Consider the following 18,995-nt stretch of genomic DNA (forward strand, 5'->3'; position numbering starts at 1 on the left):
GGGGGGAGGAGAGGGGGCAGAGGAGAGGGCCCCGAGCTGGCGGGAACGAAGGCAAACAAGCAGAGGGAAGAGCCGAACAAAGGGGCTGGGGTGCACACACTGATTTACACTGTAAGCTCCTAGGGGCAGGGACTGGCTTTTAGTTGTGCATTTATACAGCACCTTGCACAGCGGGGCCTGAGCAATAACTGGAGAGCCCCAGGTGCTACCTGGATTCAATTAAATAATACACATTTACACAATGGCTGCTGCAAAAGGAAAAGCTCCAGCCAGGCACGCACCAGCCCAGGGCAGGAGGAAACACTCACACGCGCCTGGAGCTTTAAAAAAAAAACTACAACTCCCAGAAGGCCGTCTAGCCAAGGAACACCCCTCCCTACTCGCAAAGCCCCCTGGGAGTTGTAGTTTGTTGGTGAGCCGACGGGGTCGTTCCCCGGCTCCTGCGGCTTGCGGTTGCTATGGCGACCCCGGGGTGTGAACACGTGGCGCGGGGCAGCCCCAGCAGCCCTGCCCGTGCCCGGGAAAGAGGCAAAATCGAGGCCCCGGCTTCAGGCGGAGCGCTAGGCCGCAGATCCCGGGCGGGGGGGTATTTAAGGGCCCCTTTTAGGGGGCAGCCCCACGTTTGCTCCCCCCCCCCGGTCGGAGCCATGGCGGGGGCGGCGGCCTGGCTCCGGCTCTCGCTGCTGCTGGCCGGTGCCTCCTGCTGCCGGGGCGGGCTCACCGTCTACCTGAGCAGCTGGGCGGTGCAGGTGCCCGCGGGGGCCCGGGAGGCCGAGCGCCTGGCCCGCAAGCACGGGCTGCTCTGCCTGGGGCAGGTGAGGGCGGGGGGGCTACTTGCCCGGGGCGGGGGGTAGTTGGGAGGAGTGTGGGGGGGCAGTCTGCAAGTCCCCCCCCCCAGCCCCAGCAGCTGGAGAGGGAGCAGCCCTTTTCTCCCCACTATTCCAGGCTCCTGTGTCCCCCCCCAGCACCCCCTTTCCTAGAGAGGCTGCCCCCCAAATCTCCCCCCCCCCGCCTTCCCCCTGAATTCCTCTTCCACAGGCCCTCCCCAAGAAATGGGGGGGGGGTGGAAGAGAAAGAAGGGTGTTTATAAGAGCGGGGGCTTGCAGAGGGATGCACCCCCGTCCCCCGAAAAACACCCCGATGAGGGATGCACCCCCGTCCCCCGAAAAACACCCCGACGTTTGTTCCCCTGATGGAAAATCTGCTGGAGAGAGCCAGGGAGCTGCCTGATGAAAGGCTGCCCTGCTGCAGACGTCTGAGCTCTCTGGCTGGCCATTCCAGTTGACTATACCAGCCGTGAAATTACAGTGCAGGCCACAGGACTAAGTAGGAGGCTTCCAGCCACCCCTGCATTGGTGCCATTTGATGTGGCAATCTTTTCCTCCTGCCTAGCTTGTCTCTTCTGTATCCATTTTCCTTCCCTCCCTCTCCGTTTTCTCTCTCACGTCTGTATCTGAGGCGCTTTTATCCGGATCTATTTTTATTTTAGATGAGGGCATACTAGCATCATTACCAATTCCCCCTCATGCGGTAGCTCCAGCTAAAAGCATACAGCTTTGACAACCGAGGCAAATGCATCTTTAAAGAGAAGCTCTAGACAGCAAGGTTGTTTAAAATACCACGGACGTTGAGCGTGTTCTCTGCCACCGGGGGATTTGCAGTGAGTGGCAATTGAAGAGGGAAAACAAGTTTGATTGGCTCCATAATTAAGTTTTGGTTTAAAAAAAGAGGTGCTTTTACCAAAAAAATCCAAGACTAATGAAAACATGTCCCTGAAACTTTTAATCATGTAATAATAACGGAATTCTTGCTTTTTCAAACACTGCAGTCCATGGCCGTCTTCACTGGTCCCTGGTCTCTCTGGATGCATTCTCTGCACCTTTTTATTTAGATTTAAGTGTTTTAGTCCCTAGATTGAGATTTGGGGCCCTGTTGTGCTAGGTGCTGTACAAACATCTAGTAAATGACAGCTACTGTCCTGAAAAGCATGCAGTTACATGAGCTAACACGAAGCCAGCTGCCAGTGGACAGGTACCTGAAAGAAAGCTTTATCTCTTGTTAGTTCTAAATGTCCCACAGCCACCATCCTCTGGCCACGGGCTGTCAACCAAGAGATCCAATTCACCTTCTCTGTCTGTATAACCCATTTTAGGCTTTGAAAACCAGCAGTTTGGTTACAAATGGCCTCCCCTCCCCACCTTGTCGTTCAACCTTCGGTTGTACCAAAACAAGCTCCACCTTGATTTGCCGACACTTTAGCCATCCTCCACGGAGCTTTTTTTGATCACACAATGGCTTGCCCTCTTCATAAAACCCTAGGCAGGAGGCATGCTGGTGCTAGATGTCCCACCAATTCAATGTCACCTTATTCTGACTTCTTTCCAAATCCCATTCTCCTCTTTTGCCCCTTCTTTTTGATTCCTCTCAAGTCACTCTCTGAATTCACTCTAGGATTTCTAACTGTCCTTTATACAGTACTAGGTGTTCTACATTGCGCTATTTCAGAAGACCCTGCGATCACTCCCTTCTTTCCATTCGCCTTGAGTCTGGATAGTTGAACATCGGTTTGCCCCCTTCCTTGTTTTGTTTTTGTTTTTTTTCTCCACAGTATGACTGTGACCAGGTAATATTTCAGTCACCCACCTAACCATTATCCATGTAATGCTTTGCTAAGTAACAACCATTTGCTGTTACTATTGTGTAGGCCTGTCTTCAGGGTAACTTAGTTGCATGGATAATCTAGTTTTGAGCTGAAACTTGCCACAAAACCTTTTAATCTCTTAAACAGAGAATCTGGGCTTGTAATCTGACGTTACAAGGATTGCCCCTTTATCAGCTCTACCTCTGTACCTTTTCCTAGCTTTCTGCTGCAGCAGCCAAATGGCCTCATCAAATATTTAAAAGGCTGTGCAGATCCTTGTCTTGCTTTGTTCGCTTTAAAAGACAGCTTTTGCTAATTAGTTGTGAAACCAGCTCCCTACGGATGGTGTTTTCAGGGCCGGGAGCCTGTCCTTTGGGGAGAACAAAATTCCATTCTACACTCACCGTGGTTTCACGTAGTGCCCTGTGATTGAGTAAAATGGAAAATGGATGGACCCACCCCAGTGAGCTAGCGGTTGGCAGCTTGATCTCCATTAGCTCTCAATTACTCTGAAACAAATTCTAAAATCATACAGGCAAAGGTAGAAATGAAATTGCTAATGCAATGGGCCAGATAAAAAAATAAAGCCATGGTCCTTAACTCAATTAAGGGTGGTTTTTTTTTGTTAAAATACAAAGAAAATGCACATGTTTTATTTAAATGATTGTACTTTTAAAAATACAGTGTTTTATGGAGTTAATTCAGATTTCTTAAAAAAGGGATTAACATTTTTCCATTTAATTTTTAGTATATTTTTTTAAATGAGAATTGCATCAAGTGTATATTTTTTTCTTCACCCTGTAAATTCTTTATCCTTCACTATATTTTGACAAAAATGGACTAAGGTCCATTTGGTTTCCAGTAATGTTTTCTTCTAGTTTTCAAACCTTAAGCTCTGATTTAGCTGTGCCAAAACAGAGCACTCTGCCAGATTTCTCCATTTTATCTTTTGTCTGTCAGGTTGAGGGAGAAGCAATCTAATTCCAAGTTCCTCCTATTTTTCTCGTTCATCTTGGTTCAGCCTCTTTCAACATTTGCTTGGTTATATCAATTTTGATCTGGTGATTGTCTCTTTTCTGTTTGGTTTTATTAGAAGCAATCCCATTCCAGGTACAGCCCGTTTTCCTGGCACAGTCAAACCCTTACGTTGCTTTAAGTTATGATAAGAGGAAGCTGGATACCCAATTTGGTGGTCCTGGATCCTACCATTTCAGAGGCGTTCTTGATCAAACAGACTCTCTAAAATATATAGTAGAAAACAGAACAGAGTGCTTACAGGGAGGAAAAATTGAGCCTGTGTATGCAGATAATGCCAGATCCTGCGTTTTGTTATGCTGAATGGCATACGTGGTTAATTTTCCTGGTGGCTTCTGGTTGCCACCTGTGTCCAAGCCTTATGTGTAACTCTTCTTTCTGCAGATAATTGAAGGGGATCACTATTACCATTTCAAACACCGAGGCATGGTGCAGAAATCCCTGAACAGACACTGGGGCTGGCATGTGCATCTGAAAAGAGAGCCCAAGGTGACAAGTGTGATTTCTGAGGGAAGCACAAAAGAATTGCAGCTTGCTCGAAAATGTGCTTGTGGGATGTTAGGGCTAGCAGGAGCTATTTGTATGCACCTCGTTTGGCCGCCTGCATAGCACAGGCTATGTCTAAATACTGAGGATATCGTTGGCTCCCACAGTTATGTGTAAATACTGCTGATCAGGCACCCATTGAGTGGCATTGCTGTGCTATCAAACCAGCATGTTGTCTTGAATTCAGGGCCCCACCTACCCATCCCTGACATCTGCTTCAGATGAAAGCAAAAGAACTAATAGCATGTTACTATCCACTGTCTGTTTAGTGGAGGGGCTTCTTTGGTCCCAGCGGATAATCAGATCTGTAGCCTGAGGACCACTCGTCCTTTTATCACGAGTGATTGCAAATGTTATTTTTCCTAGCTCTCGAGGCAAACCTTGGATGTATTTTAAAGATCTCCTCCTTCATTTGATACCCCGTCATTTAAAATGTCTGTTACAGACTTCGGAACTAGGAAGCAATAGAGCATCTTTTCTGTTAGTATTTTGCCCCCACAGATGAAAGCATCAGGACGTGAGATCTACTTCAATGGCTACAGAAAACCTCCAGGTGTATGATTAAAATGGCCATTCCACCAAGCTTGGAGGTGTACTTGGTATGGGAAATGTACAACGGGAGGTGAAATCCGTCACTAGGAGTAGACAGACGAAGAACGAGCAGCTTTCCCTGGCATTAACAAGGGTGACTTCTCTCCATCTAGGTCCACTGGTTTGAACAGCAAACACTGAAGAGGCGAACAAAAAGAACCATTGCTGTAGTGCCAACAGATCCTTGGTTCCATAAACAGTGGTACATGGTAAGAATTTATATGGTTACCTCTTCCTGGTACCCGGATCCTCCTCTCTACTCCGCTACCGTATCCTCTTGTTTTAGTGGGTGGCAAGGAAGTGTTCTCTAGTGGTTAGGGCAGGCAACTGGGTGCCAGAGCTTCCTGGCTTCTGCTCTGATTGCTTGAGGAAGTCACGTCGCCACTGCATGCCCTAGAGGTAAAATAGGGATCATATTGATAATAAAGCAGACCAATATCTATCACTGGAAGTTTTTAAGAGCAGGTTAGACAGTTACCTGTCGGGGTAGGCAAATACCGGCCTGCAGACTGGATCCAGTCCCATAGGGGTAGCCCTTGGTGGATCCCCACCGCTATATTTACCTGCGCCTCGCCAGGTACGGGTGATTGCCACTTCTGTTGGCCACAGATCATCACTCCCAGGAAATGGGAGCTGTGGGAAGTGGTGTTCTGGTCCACGCCACTTCCCGCTTCTCCCATTGGTTGTGTTCCTGGCCAATGGGAGCTGCGATTGCCGGTACCTGGAGAGGTGCAGGTAAATATAGCAGTGGCAGCCTGCCAGGGGGGACCTCAACTGTGTTATTGCCCACCCCTGGTCTAGATAGTACTTAGATCTGCCTTGAATGCAGGGGATTGAACTGGATGGCCTTTTGAGGTCCCTTCCAGTCCTACAATTCTATGATTCTTAAATGAGACTTGTAGCTCACAGTCCAGAGGGGACCACTGTGCTCGGAGCTGGTGTGTTTATTGTTTCAGAACAATGACGTCCATCCAGACCTGAACATCCTCACGGCTTGGAGCAAGGGGTACACCGGCTTGGGTGTGGTGCTCTCCATCCTGGATGACGGACTGGAAAGGGACCACCCGGATCTGTCTGCCAACTACGTAAGATCGACCTGAGACTGCCCAGGCATCTCAGTGCTGCGCCCTCCGCAGCCAAGTAGCTTGGGATCAGTCAGCTATAGCCCATTGCCAGGGCCAGATTAAGGCATGGGCTAGCCAAGCAGCTGCCTGGAGCGCCAACCTATGGGGGGCGCCTAATGGCAGCTATAAGGGGCGCTGCGCTGCACGCACCTTATAGTTACCATCATGTGCCGTGTACCCAGCTCCCGGATCGCGGGCTGCAGGGCGGGGGCCGCGTTAACCTCCGCAGCGCCGGCCAGCAGCGCCCTTCCCCCTGCGGCCGTGGGGCCCTGCATGACCAGACTCAGCCAACCCCGAGCGGGCCCGGGCTGCACGCCAGTGGCAGTAGCCAGGCTGGGCCGAGCCAGGCTTGGGCGTCCTGCCGCCGCCAGCTCCACGTGCCCTCCCCCACGTGCCGGGCGGGGGCGGGGCTGCACATGAGCCCTCTCCCAACCTGGGGCGCAAGTAACCTGTCTGCCCAGGGCACCGGAATGGCTCGGTCCAGCCCTGCCCATTGCTTCTTTTCAGCCTATTCCCTGCAAGGGAGAGGAGCAGCTGGGAAAGGACCTTTAGTCTGGGGTGGCGGGGCTCAGCTCTGAGGACCTCAGCACGTTGGGTGGCTGGATTGACAGCAAGGGAAATATCAGCAGTTTGAAATGGCTCCGATAAAAGAAATGCCCAAGCCCAAAGAAACACGAGATGTCATTAGAGGAAGCTGCATCCCCGCGCATGGCCAGAAATCCAATGGAGAAAAAAGCAACTGAATCTCCTTAATAAGTGATCGTTTATAGTAAACCTCGTATGTCTTCTCAATAGCACCGGTCTTGAGTTGACTTCTCCTTCCCAGCCACAGAGACAGCATGGACTAATGGTCAGAGCACTGGGATGGGATTCAGAACACTGGGCTTCTATTTTAGCAACCGACTTTTTAATCTCCTTGTGCCACCATTTCCCCGCATCTAAAATGGGGCTAATGACACCAACTTTCTTTGTAGAGTATTAGATAGTCTAACACTCCAGCCAATGCTCAGAGTAGCATCAGTTTAGCCCAAAGTGTGATTCTAAGCAGCCCTTGGCAAGCCAGGGTAAGTTGGTGTAGGACTCTACGTGGATTTAAACCAGTTTTCTATCCGTGTAATTTGAAGCTGATAAAACTGGGCTTAGCGGTCTACAGAGCTGCGCTGATTGAATCCAATCCTGTTCAATAAACAGCTTTTACATTAACCCAGCACTGTTGGTGTGTGTGCAGATAAGATCTTCATTCTTGATGGCTGACCGGGAAGGGGCAGGGGACTGCTCTGTCTGAATATCACTGAGGCAGTAACCCAGTGGACTGAGCGTAGGGCAAGGGGCCGGGAGGCCATGTTCTAATCCTGGCTCTGCTACTGAGTAGCTTTAGGTAATCCCGGTTGTTCTGTCCTTCCAATAGAAGTTAATAGATTGTTAGGACAGAAGCAACGGCTCATCTCGTTTGCCCTCCAACACTGGTCATAGGCTTTCCCGGGATTAACACCTGGGATATTGCTTACTAGTGCTCCACGGGAGCACGTGCAAACACTTGTGAAGAGCACTCACAATGCAGAATGCTACCCAGAGGCTGCTGCTTTGCCTGGCGGGGGGCTTTGTTTAGGCGTTCCAGAAAATGTCTGCTATCCCCCGTAACTCAGACTCACTTTCTAAAGCAGTAATAGAGATGTAGCCGTGTTAGTCTTTGTCTTACTGAAACAGAAGACAGGCCTATGCAGCACTTTAAAGACTAACAGGATGGTTTATTAGGGGATGAGCTTTCGTGGGCCAGACCCACTTCCTCAGATCAAATTATGGAAGAAAATTGGCACGACCATATATACCAAAGGGATACACTCAAAAAAGGTGAACACATGTAAAATTGACAAATCCGATTATAGAACAGAGGGGGGGAGGTATCATTATCTCATAGACATTAACCTTCCCCCTCACGCCCCCTCTGTTCTATAATCTGATTTGTCAATTTTATATGTGTTCACTTTTTTTGATGGTATCCCTTTGGTATATATGGTTGTGCCAATTTTCTTCCACAATTTGATCTGAGAAAGTGAGTCTGGCCCACGAAACCTCATCACCTAATAAACCATCCTGTTAGTCTTTAAAGTACTGCATAGTCCTGTCTTTTGTTTCTAAAGCAGGGCCTTCTCACCCTCGCATTCCCTCTTGCTTCAGGATCCCCTTGCGAGTTACGACTTCAACAGCAACGATCCCGACCCGCAGCCTCGTTACAACCTCTGGGACGAGAATCGGTGAGTTCCTGCAGCAAACCGGGGAGGAGCTGCTGCTGTTCGGGGGATCCGGATCTGAACCCCTTGCCCGGGGGATTCTCTCTCTGATGGCAAAACTCATCACCTGGGTCCTCCTGATGTGTCATGAGGTTCACGCCTCGCGTGCAGCGACAGGCGGAAGTGGACTCTGTCCCGGCCCAGTGAAAGGCTGGTGGTACCAAGCAGGCGTGTTCATGGAACGGAGCCAGATGGTTCTTCCTACCTCTTTGTGTCTGTTTCCCCTCACAGCAGGATTGAGTCCCTTTCAGGCCATGACCCCAAACAGCGTCTCCGCTGGAGTAAAGATGCTACAATAGCGCTGTCGGTCTGGCAGGCTCAGTGTGGGAACACAGGACACTACGTAGCCCAGAGAGCCCAGGACCTTGGCTCTCCAGCTGAGTCAATTAGGAGGGTCTGAACCTGACTTCTGGCCCTTCCTCCTCTCCCAGGCTCTGTCTGCATTACAGGCTTCTTGCACAAGAAGCTTTCTGTGGAAGAGATCTTCTGCAAAAACGTCTTGCACAAGAGCACGTCCACACTGTAAAAGTGCATCCAAAAAGCAATACGCTTTTGTTCAAGAGAGCGTCCCGTCTGCATGGAAACTCTGATTGCTGTTTACAGAATGGCCACCAGGGCACCGATGCTTTTTTCAATTGTCTCTTTTTGCACCAAAAAAACCCGTTCCCCGTCCACACACACCTTTTTGCACAAGAGCTCTTGCACGAAAAGGAGTTATTCCTCCTAGAAAGAGGAATACCTACACTGGAAAAACCCCTCTGCTCTTAAACACACTTGTGGTGTGGACGCTTTGAATTTTTGCAGAAAAACAGCTGTTTTTCTGCAAAAACTCTGTAGTATAGACATAGCTCCAGTGACCAAAGGCTATGCCACCTGGGCCATTGGGCGGGGGGGGGGGGAGGGGGCGACCGCTGGGTGATTTCGGTGGCTCTCTGTGTCCTCCCACCGACTGCCCCACTTAACTCGACTTAACCGTGACCCAGAAGCGACCCCCCCAGGTAACTTAAGGAGGGACCGTCCCTGCTGTAATGGGATGTTCCAGGGAGAAAAGAGCTGCTGGTCAGGGTTGGCATGGCGAGGCGTCGCACAGGGCGGGAATCTGGCTGGCCTATATGGCTGTGGTGATTCCTCTCTGTCCCTGTCCATCAGGCATGGGACGCGCTGTGCCGGAGAGGTGGCAGCTGCAGCCAACAACAGACTCTGTGGCGTCGGCGTCGCCTACAATGCAAAAATCGGAGGTAAGCAGCCTGCTTCCCTGGAGTGACGCTTCTCAGGTAGCAGGGTACCTGGGAAGGGAGCCCCCAGACCTTGCCCAGAGCGCGGGGGAGAGGGGGTGCACAGCTCCAGAGCCGGGGCCAGGCTGTACTGCATGAGCACAGTTTTACTGGCATCTCAAACCAAGCTCTTGCATCCACCCAGCCGCACCTATCCTCCGAGGCAGCACCGGCTAATGGATTCAGCACAGCACTTGAAGGCAGGAACTGCTGAACTCTGAGTCCAGCTCTGCCGATTACACACTGCACGGTTGTGGACAAATCCGTTAGGGCCTGATCCATGGGTGGTGGGTGGAGGTCGGGCTGGGGGAAGCAAGCCCTTAGCCCCGTCCCCTTCTGCCCTCACAGGAGCCAAGCCCCTCCCACCACAGGGACAAACCTTCAGCCCCCCCATGGGAGCCACCCCAGCCTGGAGCAAGGCCCATGGCCTGACAAATTGATTTTTTTGCAGCAGGAGCAAGTGGCTCCCTGTCCATTTGCAGCCAGTGGGAGTAACAGGTGCTCGCTAGATCTGAAAATTAGATCCCTTCACCCCTGTAAAAGAGTCAGTCCACCATCCCTGCCTCCCCACCCTGTGGAGAAGGAATTGATCCTTGCCAGGGCATTGTGCTGAGTGCGCCTGAAGCTGGAGCCTCGCACAGCACTAGAGGGAGCCCTTAGCTGCTGGAAAGGGATCAGTGGAGCCCTGCGACTCCGAGGAGATCCGCCCTCTAGCTGCAGGTAGCTGCCTCTGCCTGTCAGAAGAGCTGTTGGTTAGGATGAAACAAAAGACAGGACGATGCAGCACTTTAAAGACTAACAAGATGGTTTATTAGGTCATGAGCTTTCGTGGGCCAGACCCACTTCCTCGGATCAATATGTGGAAGAAAATCAGCACAACTATAGATACCAAAGGGATACAATCAAAAAAATGAACGCATGTGAAATTGACAAATCAAATTTTAGAACAGAGTGGGGGTGAGGGGGGAAGGTTGGTGTCTGGGAGGTAATGACATTAGGGGTGAGAATTGGGGAAGCTATCTTTGTAATGGGTGAGATAATTAGAGTCTTTGTTTAAACCCATACATAAAGGCTACGTCTAGACTGGCAGGATTTTCCGGAAATGCTTTTAACAGAAAAGTTTTCTGTTAAAAGCATTTTCGGAAAAGCGCGTCTAGATTGGCAGGACACTTTTCCGCAAAAGCACTTTTTGCGGAAAAGCGTCCGTGGCCAATCTAGACGCGCTTTTCCGCAAAAAAGCCCCGATGGCCATTTTCGCAATCAGGGCTTTTTTGTGGAAAACAAATCTCTGCTGTCTACACTGGCCCTTTTGCACAAAAGTTTTTCGGAAAAAGACTTTTGCCCGAATGGGAGCAGCATAGTATTTCCGCAAAAACACTGACAATCTTACATGAGATCATCAGTTCTTTTGCGGAAATTCAAGCGGCCAGTGTAGACAGCTGGCAAGTTTTTCCGGAAAAAGTGGCCAGTCTAGACACAGTCAAAGTGTCAAATTTAAGCATGAATGACAATTCTGAAGCTTCTCGTTGAAGTCTGGAGTTAAAGTCTCTTTGAAGCAATATGCATGTTTTAAGGTCATTGAGGAAATGGTCAGTCTGGCTGAAATGGCAAGCAACAGCTTTCTCTCTGTGAGAGTCTTATGTCTGTTTTGTGTGCGTTGATTCTTTGGCGAAGTGTCTGAGACGTTTGTCCAATGTACATAGCAGACGGACACTTTAGGCACATGGTGGCATAAATTATACTTCTGGATGAACAGGAATGTGTGTTCTTGATCTTGTAACTAGCATGGTTAGGTCCAATAATGGTGTCAGCAGAATAAATATGTGGACAAAGCTGGCACCGGGGTTTGTTGCAAGGGAAAGTTCCAGGGTTGGTATTAGCGTGATATGTCCTGTGGTTGTTGGTAAGAATCATCCTGAAGTTAGGTGGTTGTCTATAGGAGACTATGGGTCTGTCTCCCAGAGCCTCTCGGAGTGTAGTATCCTGTTCCAGTATAGGTTTTAGTTTATTGATAATGCGTTGGACAGGTTTAAGTTGGGGGCTACGGGTGATGACAAGTGGTGTTCTATTGTTGGTTTTCCTAGGTCTGTCTTGAAGTAGATGGTTTTTGGGTATTCGTCTGGCTCTTTCAATTTGTTCTTTTATTTCTCTGGGTGGGTAATTGAGGTTTAAAAATGCTTGGTAGAGATCTTGAAGTTTCTGGTCTCTGTCAGTGGGATTAGAGCAGATGCGATTGTATCTAAGGGCTTGGCTATAGACGATGGATCGCATGGTGTGTTCTGGATGGGAGCTGGAGGCATGTAGGTAACTGTAGGAGTCAGTGGGCTTTCTGTAGAGGGTGGTGTCTAATTTTCCATTGGTGATTTGTACTGTGGTGTCCAGGAAATGGATCTCTCGTGTAGAATGGTCCAGGCTGAGATTGATGGTGGGGTTTAGGTTGTTAGTCTCTGTGGAACGTGTCCAGTGTTTCTTGGCCATGGGTCCAGATCATAAAGATGTCATCGATGTAGCGTAAGTAGAGAAGGGGCAAAAGGGGACAGGATCTGAGGAGTGTTTTATGCATCCCGCTGGAGACGCCGGCCTGAGCTGGAGTGGGAGGGGGGTCTCTGGCTGGCTGAGCCCTCTGCTCTCGCCGCCCTCCCTTCCCTGGCCCCACAGGTGTGAGGATGCTGGACGGCCCCATCACGGACATTGTGGAGGCTCAGTCCCTGAGCTTCCACCCCCAGCACATCCACATCTACAGCGCTAGCTGGGGGCCGGAGGACGACGGGAAAACAGTGGACGGCCCCGGGATCTTGGCCCTGGAAGCTTTCTACAGCGGGATTGCGAATGTAAGTGGCTGGCTCGGTGCCTCTGGCAGGAAGGGGTGTGTGTCGTGGGACAGACCTTGGCCCCCGCCCCCCACGGAGGCAGCTCCCAGCAAGGCGTCATGGGCCAGTTCGGGGAGGAATTCTGCCCCCCGGGAATGACCCAGCTCTGGGTGCTTGGTACCTGCCGGCTATTTTTTGCCTTCTACTGAAGCGTCGGAGCCAGCCTGTTGCTAACGGTGAAGCTAGCCGGAGCCTGGCGTTGATCCAGTACGAACAAATGTGGGTACCAGCCCCGCCCTTCCCGTTTACTCCCATCAGCCTCCAAAATAGCCCCCCTGTGCTGCACCGTAACATTGGGTTTCCATGGAAACACGGTCAGCTGGAGCCAGGACGGAGGCATGTCAGTATCGGGGGTCCCCACGTGAGTTGGGAGGAGTCCTGTGTCATATTAGCCCCCTGTTACCACCCCTGCTTCTGTGCCGACCCCTCCAGCTCTCACCAGCCCCTGCCTGCTCCCCTCCCCGCAGGGACGCGGCGGCCTGGGCTCGCTCTTCGTCTGGGCCTCCGGCAACGGCGGCCTCCGCTATGACAACTGCAACTGCGACGGCTACACCAACAGCATCTACACCCTGTCTGTGGGCAGCGCCACCGAGAACGGGCGGCTGCCCTGGTACAGCGAGGCCTGCGCCTCCACCCTCACCGCCACCTACAGCAGCGGCACCAAGGGCGAGAAGCAGATTGTGAGTCCCCTCTGCCCGCCCCTCGCGCAGGCGGCAGGATGGGCCCCAGCCTCCAGGCGGCTCAGCGGGGAACCTGCTGGCTCCGGAGTCCTGCCGTGAATTTCAGCCAATCCAGGCCAGTTCCAACCCAGGAAACGCTGCCGCACTCAATGTGTCCTGGCGCCTCTCAGCCAATTCCAGGGCTTCCTAACCCACCCCCTCTCCCCAGGTGACCACGGATCTGCGGCACCGCTGCACCGACAAGCACACGGGCACCTCGGCCTCTGCCCCCCTGGCTGCAGGGATGATCGCGCTGGCGTTGGAGGCCAAGTAGGTAGAACCTGCGTCCACACTGCACTCCTGCCTGCTAAGGCTGCCCCTGCCTCACACGTAGCCTCCACCCCGAGGGGGTCTGCTAGGACCAGAATAGCTCCCCGTCACGCCAACACAAGCAAACGCCGGATCCAGTGGGGGCAAAATAGCTCACAGCAAGGTGGGTTGTGCAGCCTCCTCTCCAGGGGCCCAAATCTAGTGTCCCCTCCCAGCTGCCTCAAGGAAGCCAGCTGATGGGTCTCCATCCAGTCCGAACGCCTGGGTGTCCACCCCACCATCTGCCCTAACCAGACCCCTTGAGAGAAGCAAATGAAGTACAGGTGCTCATAGGGTTGCCAAGTGTCCAGTATATACCTGGATAGTCCGGTATTTTCGCCTCCTGTCCAGTAAAACTATTCAGAAAATACTGACACCTCAAATGCCCGGTATTTTCTGGGGGGGTTTCCCTGCCAGGAGGCGAAAATACCCGACCCCTGGCACCCCTCCACACACTCAACAACCAGGCCTAGCCCCCGGACTTCCCCTCCCAGACCCACCTACTTACCTGGTTCTGCAGGGAAGCTGCTTTCTGGCTCGATGAAGAAAACAAGATGGCCACTGGCCAAAAAGCCTAAAGACCTGAAGCAAGGGGAAGCAAAAGCCTTTCCTGGGTCTTAGTGCTCAACCCCTCCGCTGTTCCTGTCCCTATTCTGACTCTGCCGCACTTAAAGGGGCCATGCTGTTTTAGTCATTTATTTTCTTATATTTGCTCAACAACTTTGGTCTCCCCCTCTTTTTCCCCCTTCAACAGATTTTTTCCCCCGGTGTTTTGTTTTTTGGTTTTTTTTTGGGGGGGGGGGGTGTTTCAGTATTTTTGGTTAAACCATCCAGCAACCCTAGGCACTCAGCTTATCTATTCTGAAACGCAGCCTCCCCAAAGCACCGGAGGCCAAGCAGGGACCGGCTGGAGAAAGCTTTGCCCTGACATGAACCGGAATAAATGGCCAAGGGAGGGTGTGGAGCCCCCATCACTGGAGAGAGTGAAGAGCCGGTTGGACGGACACCTGTCAGGGAGGATGTAGATGGTGCTTGGTCCTGCCGGGAGGGCAGGGGACGGGCCTTGATGGCTCTCAAGGTCCCTTCCAAGTCTAGTATCCTGTGATCCTATCACAGTGCCCGTGGATGCATGTGCAGGAACCCCCTGCCCCCCCCCTTTTAGACCCCTAAAGGCACATCAGCCTGTGGATAGAGGAGACCTCTTTTCCCAGAGTCCTCCTTGTCCCCAGCCCGGCGCTGACCTGGCGCGACATACAGCATCTCGTGGTCAGAGCCTCCAAGCCCGCCCACCTGCAGGCAGAAGACTGGGCCCTGACCGGAGTCGGACGCAAAGGTGAGTGGGCGCAGATGGCTCGGGACCCGGGGATCCTATTCCCGCTCGCCGCGGCATTAGCGAAGAAAAGGTCTGAGGCCCTTACCCGACTTCCTCCGCAGCATCCAGGCCGCCTGCCCCTTCCCTGCGTGCTGGGGGGTCTAAGAGCTCGTTCTCACCAGCCTGCCTGGCAGCAGAAAGCTCCCGGGAGTCATGGCTCAGCCATCCAGCCTTGGAGCCCATTGACCCTTCCCTGGGCTGGGGGGGTGTTTTGCAGTGAGCCACCATTACGGCTACGGACTCCTGGACGCTGGGGATCTGGTGGACCTGGCCAGGAAGTGGACGCCGACCGGGCCCCAGAGGAAGTGTTCGGTCAAAGTTATCTCCGCGCCCCTGTAAGAAAAGAAACCTCATTGGAATCGGAGCCCTGCCGTTGGGCGGGGGTGGGGGGAGGGGATCCTGGCGGAAAAGCCCTGCCGTGCCCAAAGCAGGAGCTAGGAACGACGTCCGGAGGACGGACAGGAGCCCTCGGACTGGGAACCAGGCCTCAAGCACCTGCTGGACACGTTCAGACGCCACAGCGCTTCCGGGGCTCCCGCTGCTGCAAAGATTTAGCATCCCTCAGATTCATGGGGGTGGAGACTAGAGCTGGGGCCCCTGGGGGGTCCTTCCCTTCCCCCCCAGCGTGATCCCCATCCTCGGCTGCCGTTTGCTGGACACACCAGGCCTGATGCTGGTCCCTTTGTGGACTCCACTGTAGCAGACTTTGGTAGCAGACTCCCCAGTGCCTCGTCCCACTGGCTTTCTGGGACCCCTGCGGGGGCAGGTGCCTTCACCTGCTCCTCTTGTCTCCTGGCAGGAAGATAGGCTCGAAACTCACAGTCAGCAAAAACGTCTCCACCTGCCTCAGGAGGGCCAGGCATATCCGCTCCCTGGAGCACGTCCAGGTCCGCGTCTCCCTGAGCTACAGCAGGAGGGGGGATCTAGCCATCTCTCTGAGCAGCCCGATGGGGACCACCTCCACCCTGGTGGCCGTCAGGTAAGGGTAGGCAGAATTCCCTGGCCAGGGCGATTTAAAGCCAGGGAATTCCCATCTGGCTCCAAAGGAGCCGCGAGGCTGTGCTAGGAGTCCTCAGCCTGGGGTCACACCCCGCCGGAGGGTCGCCAACAGGCATTAGGGTTACAACCATCCTGCCCTTCGCATGTTGCTGAAGGCGAGGGGGTGGGCCCTGTTGATGAGGCAGACTGTGTGTCTGCCTGGAACCGTGGCACTGGGGACATCAGCCCTGCCACCCTGGAACGGATCCGTGGTACCCGGTCTCCCACGGTGGCCAACGCCGACTTCTTCAGTGGAAGCCACCAGCCTCCACCATACATGTCCTAACGGGGGCAAAGGCTCCTTCCTGCCCCTTGCGTATGCCCAGAAGAGCGTCCCCCCACAGGGCCGGCTACTCTGCCAGAAAGGCAAAGGGTTACGGCAGCCGGGTCTCTCCGGCTCGGAGCTGCTTGAAGCTGCCGTCGTAGGAACCTTCCACTTGTTCGGGGCGGGCTGCAGTTTCCGAAGTGGATCTCGCGGCTGACGGGTTTGTGCGTGTCCCTTCCCTCGCCCCCGCCAGGCCCTACGACACCAGCACCCAGGGCTACAAGGACTGGTCCTTCATGTCCACGCACTTCTGGGACGAGGACCCCCGGGGCACCTGGACACTCTTCCTGGAGAACAAGGGGGATCCCTACAACACAGGTGAGCCCCAGGTCATGCAGCCTGACGCAGGAGCCCGGCTGCAGCCGCTCCTCTGAGCGCACGGCGGTCAGGACCCAGAGTTCAGGCTGCTGCAGGGATGCGCGTGAAGACCTAGAGGGATGATCCCCTGTGGGCCAGCAGACTTCCAGGCAGCAAGGTCTCTGCCTGGGTTCGTGAGTGACGGTGCAGTCACAGTTCCCACAGGCATCCGTGGCCACCCCCAGCTCTCCCCATGAACACTCTGCCCGAGTGACTCCCCTTCCCTGGGCACCCTTCTTTGCTCTCCCGTTTGTCCCGTCTCCTGCACCGCGTGTCCCCAGGGCCGGGGCTGAGCTCCTGACCCCGCTGGGGGGGTTAGCGCTAAGGAGGTGGTGCCTTCAGCGCTAGGCGGGGCTGCGGCTGTGAATCGCCGGGGCATTGGCTCACCAGCCCAGCCCACACCCGGAGGTCCCAGGGCCCACCTGCAGCGCCCTGCTGTGCCTGGGGCCAGCCTGTCCGGGATGTGCCCGTGCGGGCGTCTCGCAGGCTACTCACGGCCTTTAGGGTCCGTCCTGGGCTCCCCAGCATTGAGTCTGAAGCCTCCCCTCTCCCCTCCCCGCAGGGCTCCTCACCAGCTTCATCCTGCAGCTGTACGGCACGGACGAGGACATGATGGCCAGACAGATCGCAGCCTCCGTCGTGAGCGAGTGTGCGAGGCGGGACGCCACGGGGGCGTGCGAGGGTGAGTCATCCTCCTTCGGTCCAGCCCCGGCACCACCAGACTCACTCCGCAGTAGCCCTCGAGCAAAGTGAAGGGTTCTGGCCTGCTCTCCCGACACCTGCCCTCCCCCGGGCAGGGAGCGCTCTGCCCGCCGGCATCGCCTCAGCTCGCCTGGGAAGGGGCCCTTGTCGTACTGGGGTGAGCTTGGGGAAGGGCTTCATGTCAGCCTTGTCCTCCCTCCCTTCGCCTCAGGCGCCAGGAACGCGCCACTGCTTATCCGCCTGCCTCTCTCTCTCCCCTGAGCCCCGGGGTGCCCTGGTGCCCCAGGCTGCAGGTTGGAACTAAACCCACCTCGAATCCTTGCAGGCCCGGGTTCGAATGCTGGCACTTACCCCGGTGTCCTGCAGAGAGAGGTCACTGGCGTGGCCACGTCTGGGAGGAGACCTTAAACGCCAAGGCCCAGACTTTCCCGGGCAGCTAGGCGCCAAACCGTCTGGGATCTGAGCCTGGTCCCTATTGTTGCGGGCGGGCGCCAGCCATGCCAGGGCCCCTCCGTCAGGGCTGCAAGCCCCCTCTACGTCAGACTCTGTGCTACCCCGGAGGGGGCTGCATCGCAGCCTGACCCAGTGCGGAGCTGGAGGTGCTCACGCTAACGTGCCCCTCTCCCCACAGAATGCGCCAGCCCCTTCTACGCCTTCCAGCACCTCTGCCTGTCCTACTGCCCTCCCCGCTTCTACAACCGATCCAAGCGGTCCCCCGCCCCGGAGGGGAGCCCCCACGCCGCCCAGGTCTGCGCCACCTGCCACCCGTCCTGCTACACCTGCCGGGGGGCCACGGCCAACAACTGCACCGCCTGCCCGCCCTCCTGCACCTTCCACGAGCCCTCCCACTCCTGCTCCCCGCCGGCCTTCGCCGCTCGCTTTCCCAGCCCGGTGGCCGAGCACCGGCAGCACCTCGCCTTCCTCCTCCTGGCCATCCTGCTGGGCGGGGGCCCTCTGCTCGTGGGCCTGCTCTGCGTCGCCTACCACGGGCTGGCCCTCGCCGCCTCCCGCAGGCAGCACAGGGGCCCCCACCCGCTGCCCCCCACTGCTGGCATGGGAGGGGGCAGGCAGACTGGCACTCGCCCCAGAGGGACTGGCTGCTTAAAGGAGCCAGGGCAGTTGCAGGCTCCCGGGCCCCCAGCGGAGGGCAGTGCTGGCCACGGAGCCCAGGCCCTGCTGCTAGCCCCAGAGCCTGCTGCCAGCTGGTCTTTGGATTCCGCCCCCATGCCTGGGAAATAAATCAGCTGTGGCCAGTCAGAGTTACCTGTTCTCTCTTGCTGCCTGCTGGTTGGACGGGAGTCACGGAACAACCTGGCCCGCATCCCGGGGGGGGGGGGGACACGGGACAGGGGCTCCCTCCCGTCCTGTAGCTTCACTAGCAGGACTGGGGGGGGGTTTGCTGCTTCAGCTGCCCGGCGGGTGTGTTTGCCTTTGCTTTCCCCGGCCCTGCTGAGAGGCGATTTGCCACCCAGGCTCCTGGCCTTCCCCTCATTGGATGCCTCGAGGGCCGGCTTTGCTGTGAGCCCACGCAGCTTGGCCAGGGGAGTAAAAGTGGGGGCTGCTAGCCCCACCGATTGGTGCGCAGAGCCCTGTGGTACCCAGCACGGCCCCACACCCAGACTTGCCCCTCAGCCCGGGGCCTCGCGGTGCCCGCTGCCCGTCGGACGCAATGGCACCGCTGTTTGTGAGGCTCTGGGCCAGCTCCCACCCGCGCTGCTGCAAGACCCCTCAGGAGCGCCCAGCCAGGGAGGGGAGCCACAGGCCGGGAGAGGTAGAAACACGATTTTATTTTGTGCCGAGG

The 18,995-nt window shown here is 54.9% G+C and overlaps 1 protein-coding gene and 1 long non-coding RNA gene across 7 annotated transcripts; one reads left to right on the forward strand and one right to left on the reverse strand.

The window, feature by feature from the left end:
* Positions 1 to 149: 149 nt before the first annotated feature.
* On the forward strand, positions 150 to 18,974 carry PCSK4 (proprotein convertase subtilisin/kexin type 4). 6 transcript variants are annotated; one of them, XM_075902701.1, is made up of 15 exons: positions 150 to 815; positions 4,061 to 4,165; positions 4,927 to 5,022; positions 5,770 to 5,898; positions 8,116 to 8,192; positions 9,378 to 9,466; positions 12,161 to 12,333; positions 12,840 to 13,052; positions 13,261 to 13,361; positions 14,612 to 14,733; positions 14,990 to 15,107; positions 15,572 to 15,751; positions 16,329 to 16,453; positions 17,081 to 17,174; positions 17,826 to 18,974. In XM_075902701.1, the coding sequence occupies exons 1-15, from the start codon at positions 459 to 461 to the stop codon at positions 18,562 to 18,564; spliced, it is 2,718 nt and encodes a 905-aa protein (XP_075758816.1). In that variant the 5' UTR covers positions 150 to 458; the 3' UTR covers positions 18,565 to 18,974. The 6 variants fall into 6 exon arrangements, with proteins under 6 accessions (XP_075758816.1, XP_075758819.1, XP_075758817.1 ...); XM_075902702.1 differs by having other exon boundaries at positions 151 to 815; positions 14,630 to 14,733; XM_075902703.1 differs by having other exon boundaries at positions 156 to 815; positions 17,055 to 17,174; positions 17,826 to 18,451.
* LOC142818995 (uncharacterized) lies at positions 4,159 to 17,835 on the reverse strand. The gene is made up of 4 exons (XR_012896681.1): positions 17,065 to 17,835; positions 14,819 to 15,105; positions 5,043 to 5,206; positions 4,159 to 4,950 (listed from the first exon to the last, which is right to left on the reverse strand). It is a non-coding gene; the product is annotated as an uncharacterized LOC142818995 (long non-coding RNA).
* Positions 18,975 to 18,995: the final 21 nt, after the last annotated feature.

This window comes from Pelodiscus sinensis, chromosome 19 (genome assembly GCF_049634645.1).
Source record: "Pelodiscus sinensis isolate JC-2024 chromosome 19, ASM4963464v1, whole genome shotgun sequence".
NCBI classification, from domain to species: domain Eukaryota; kingdom Metazoa; phylum Chordata; order Testudines; family Trionychidae; genus Pelodiscus; species Pelodiscus sinensis.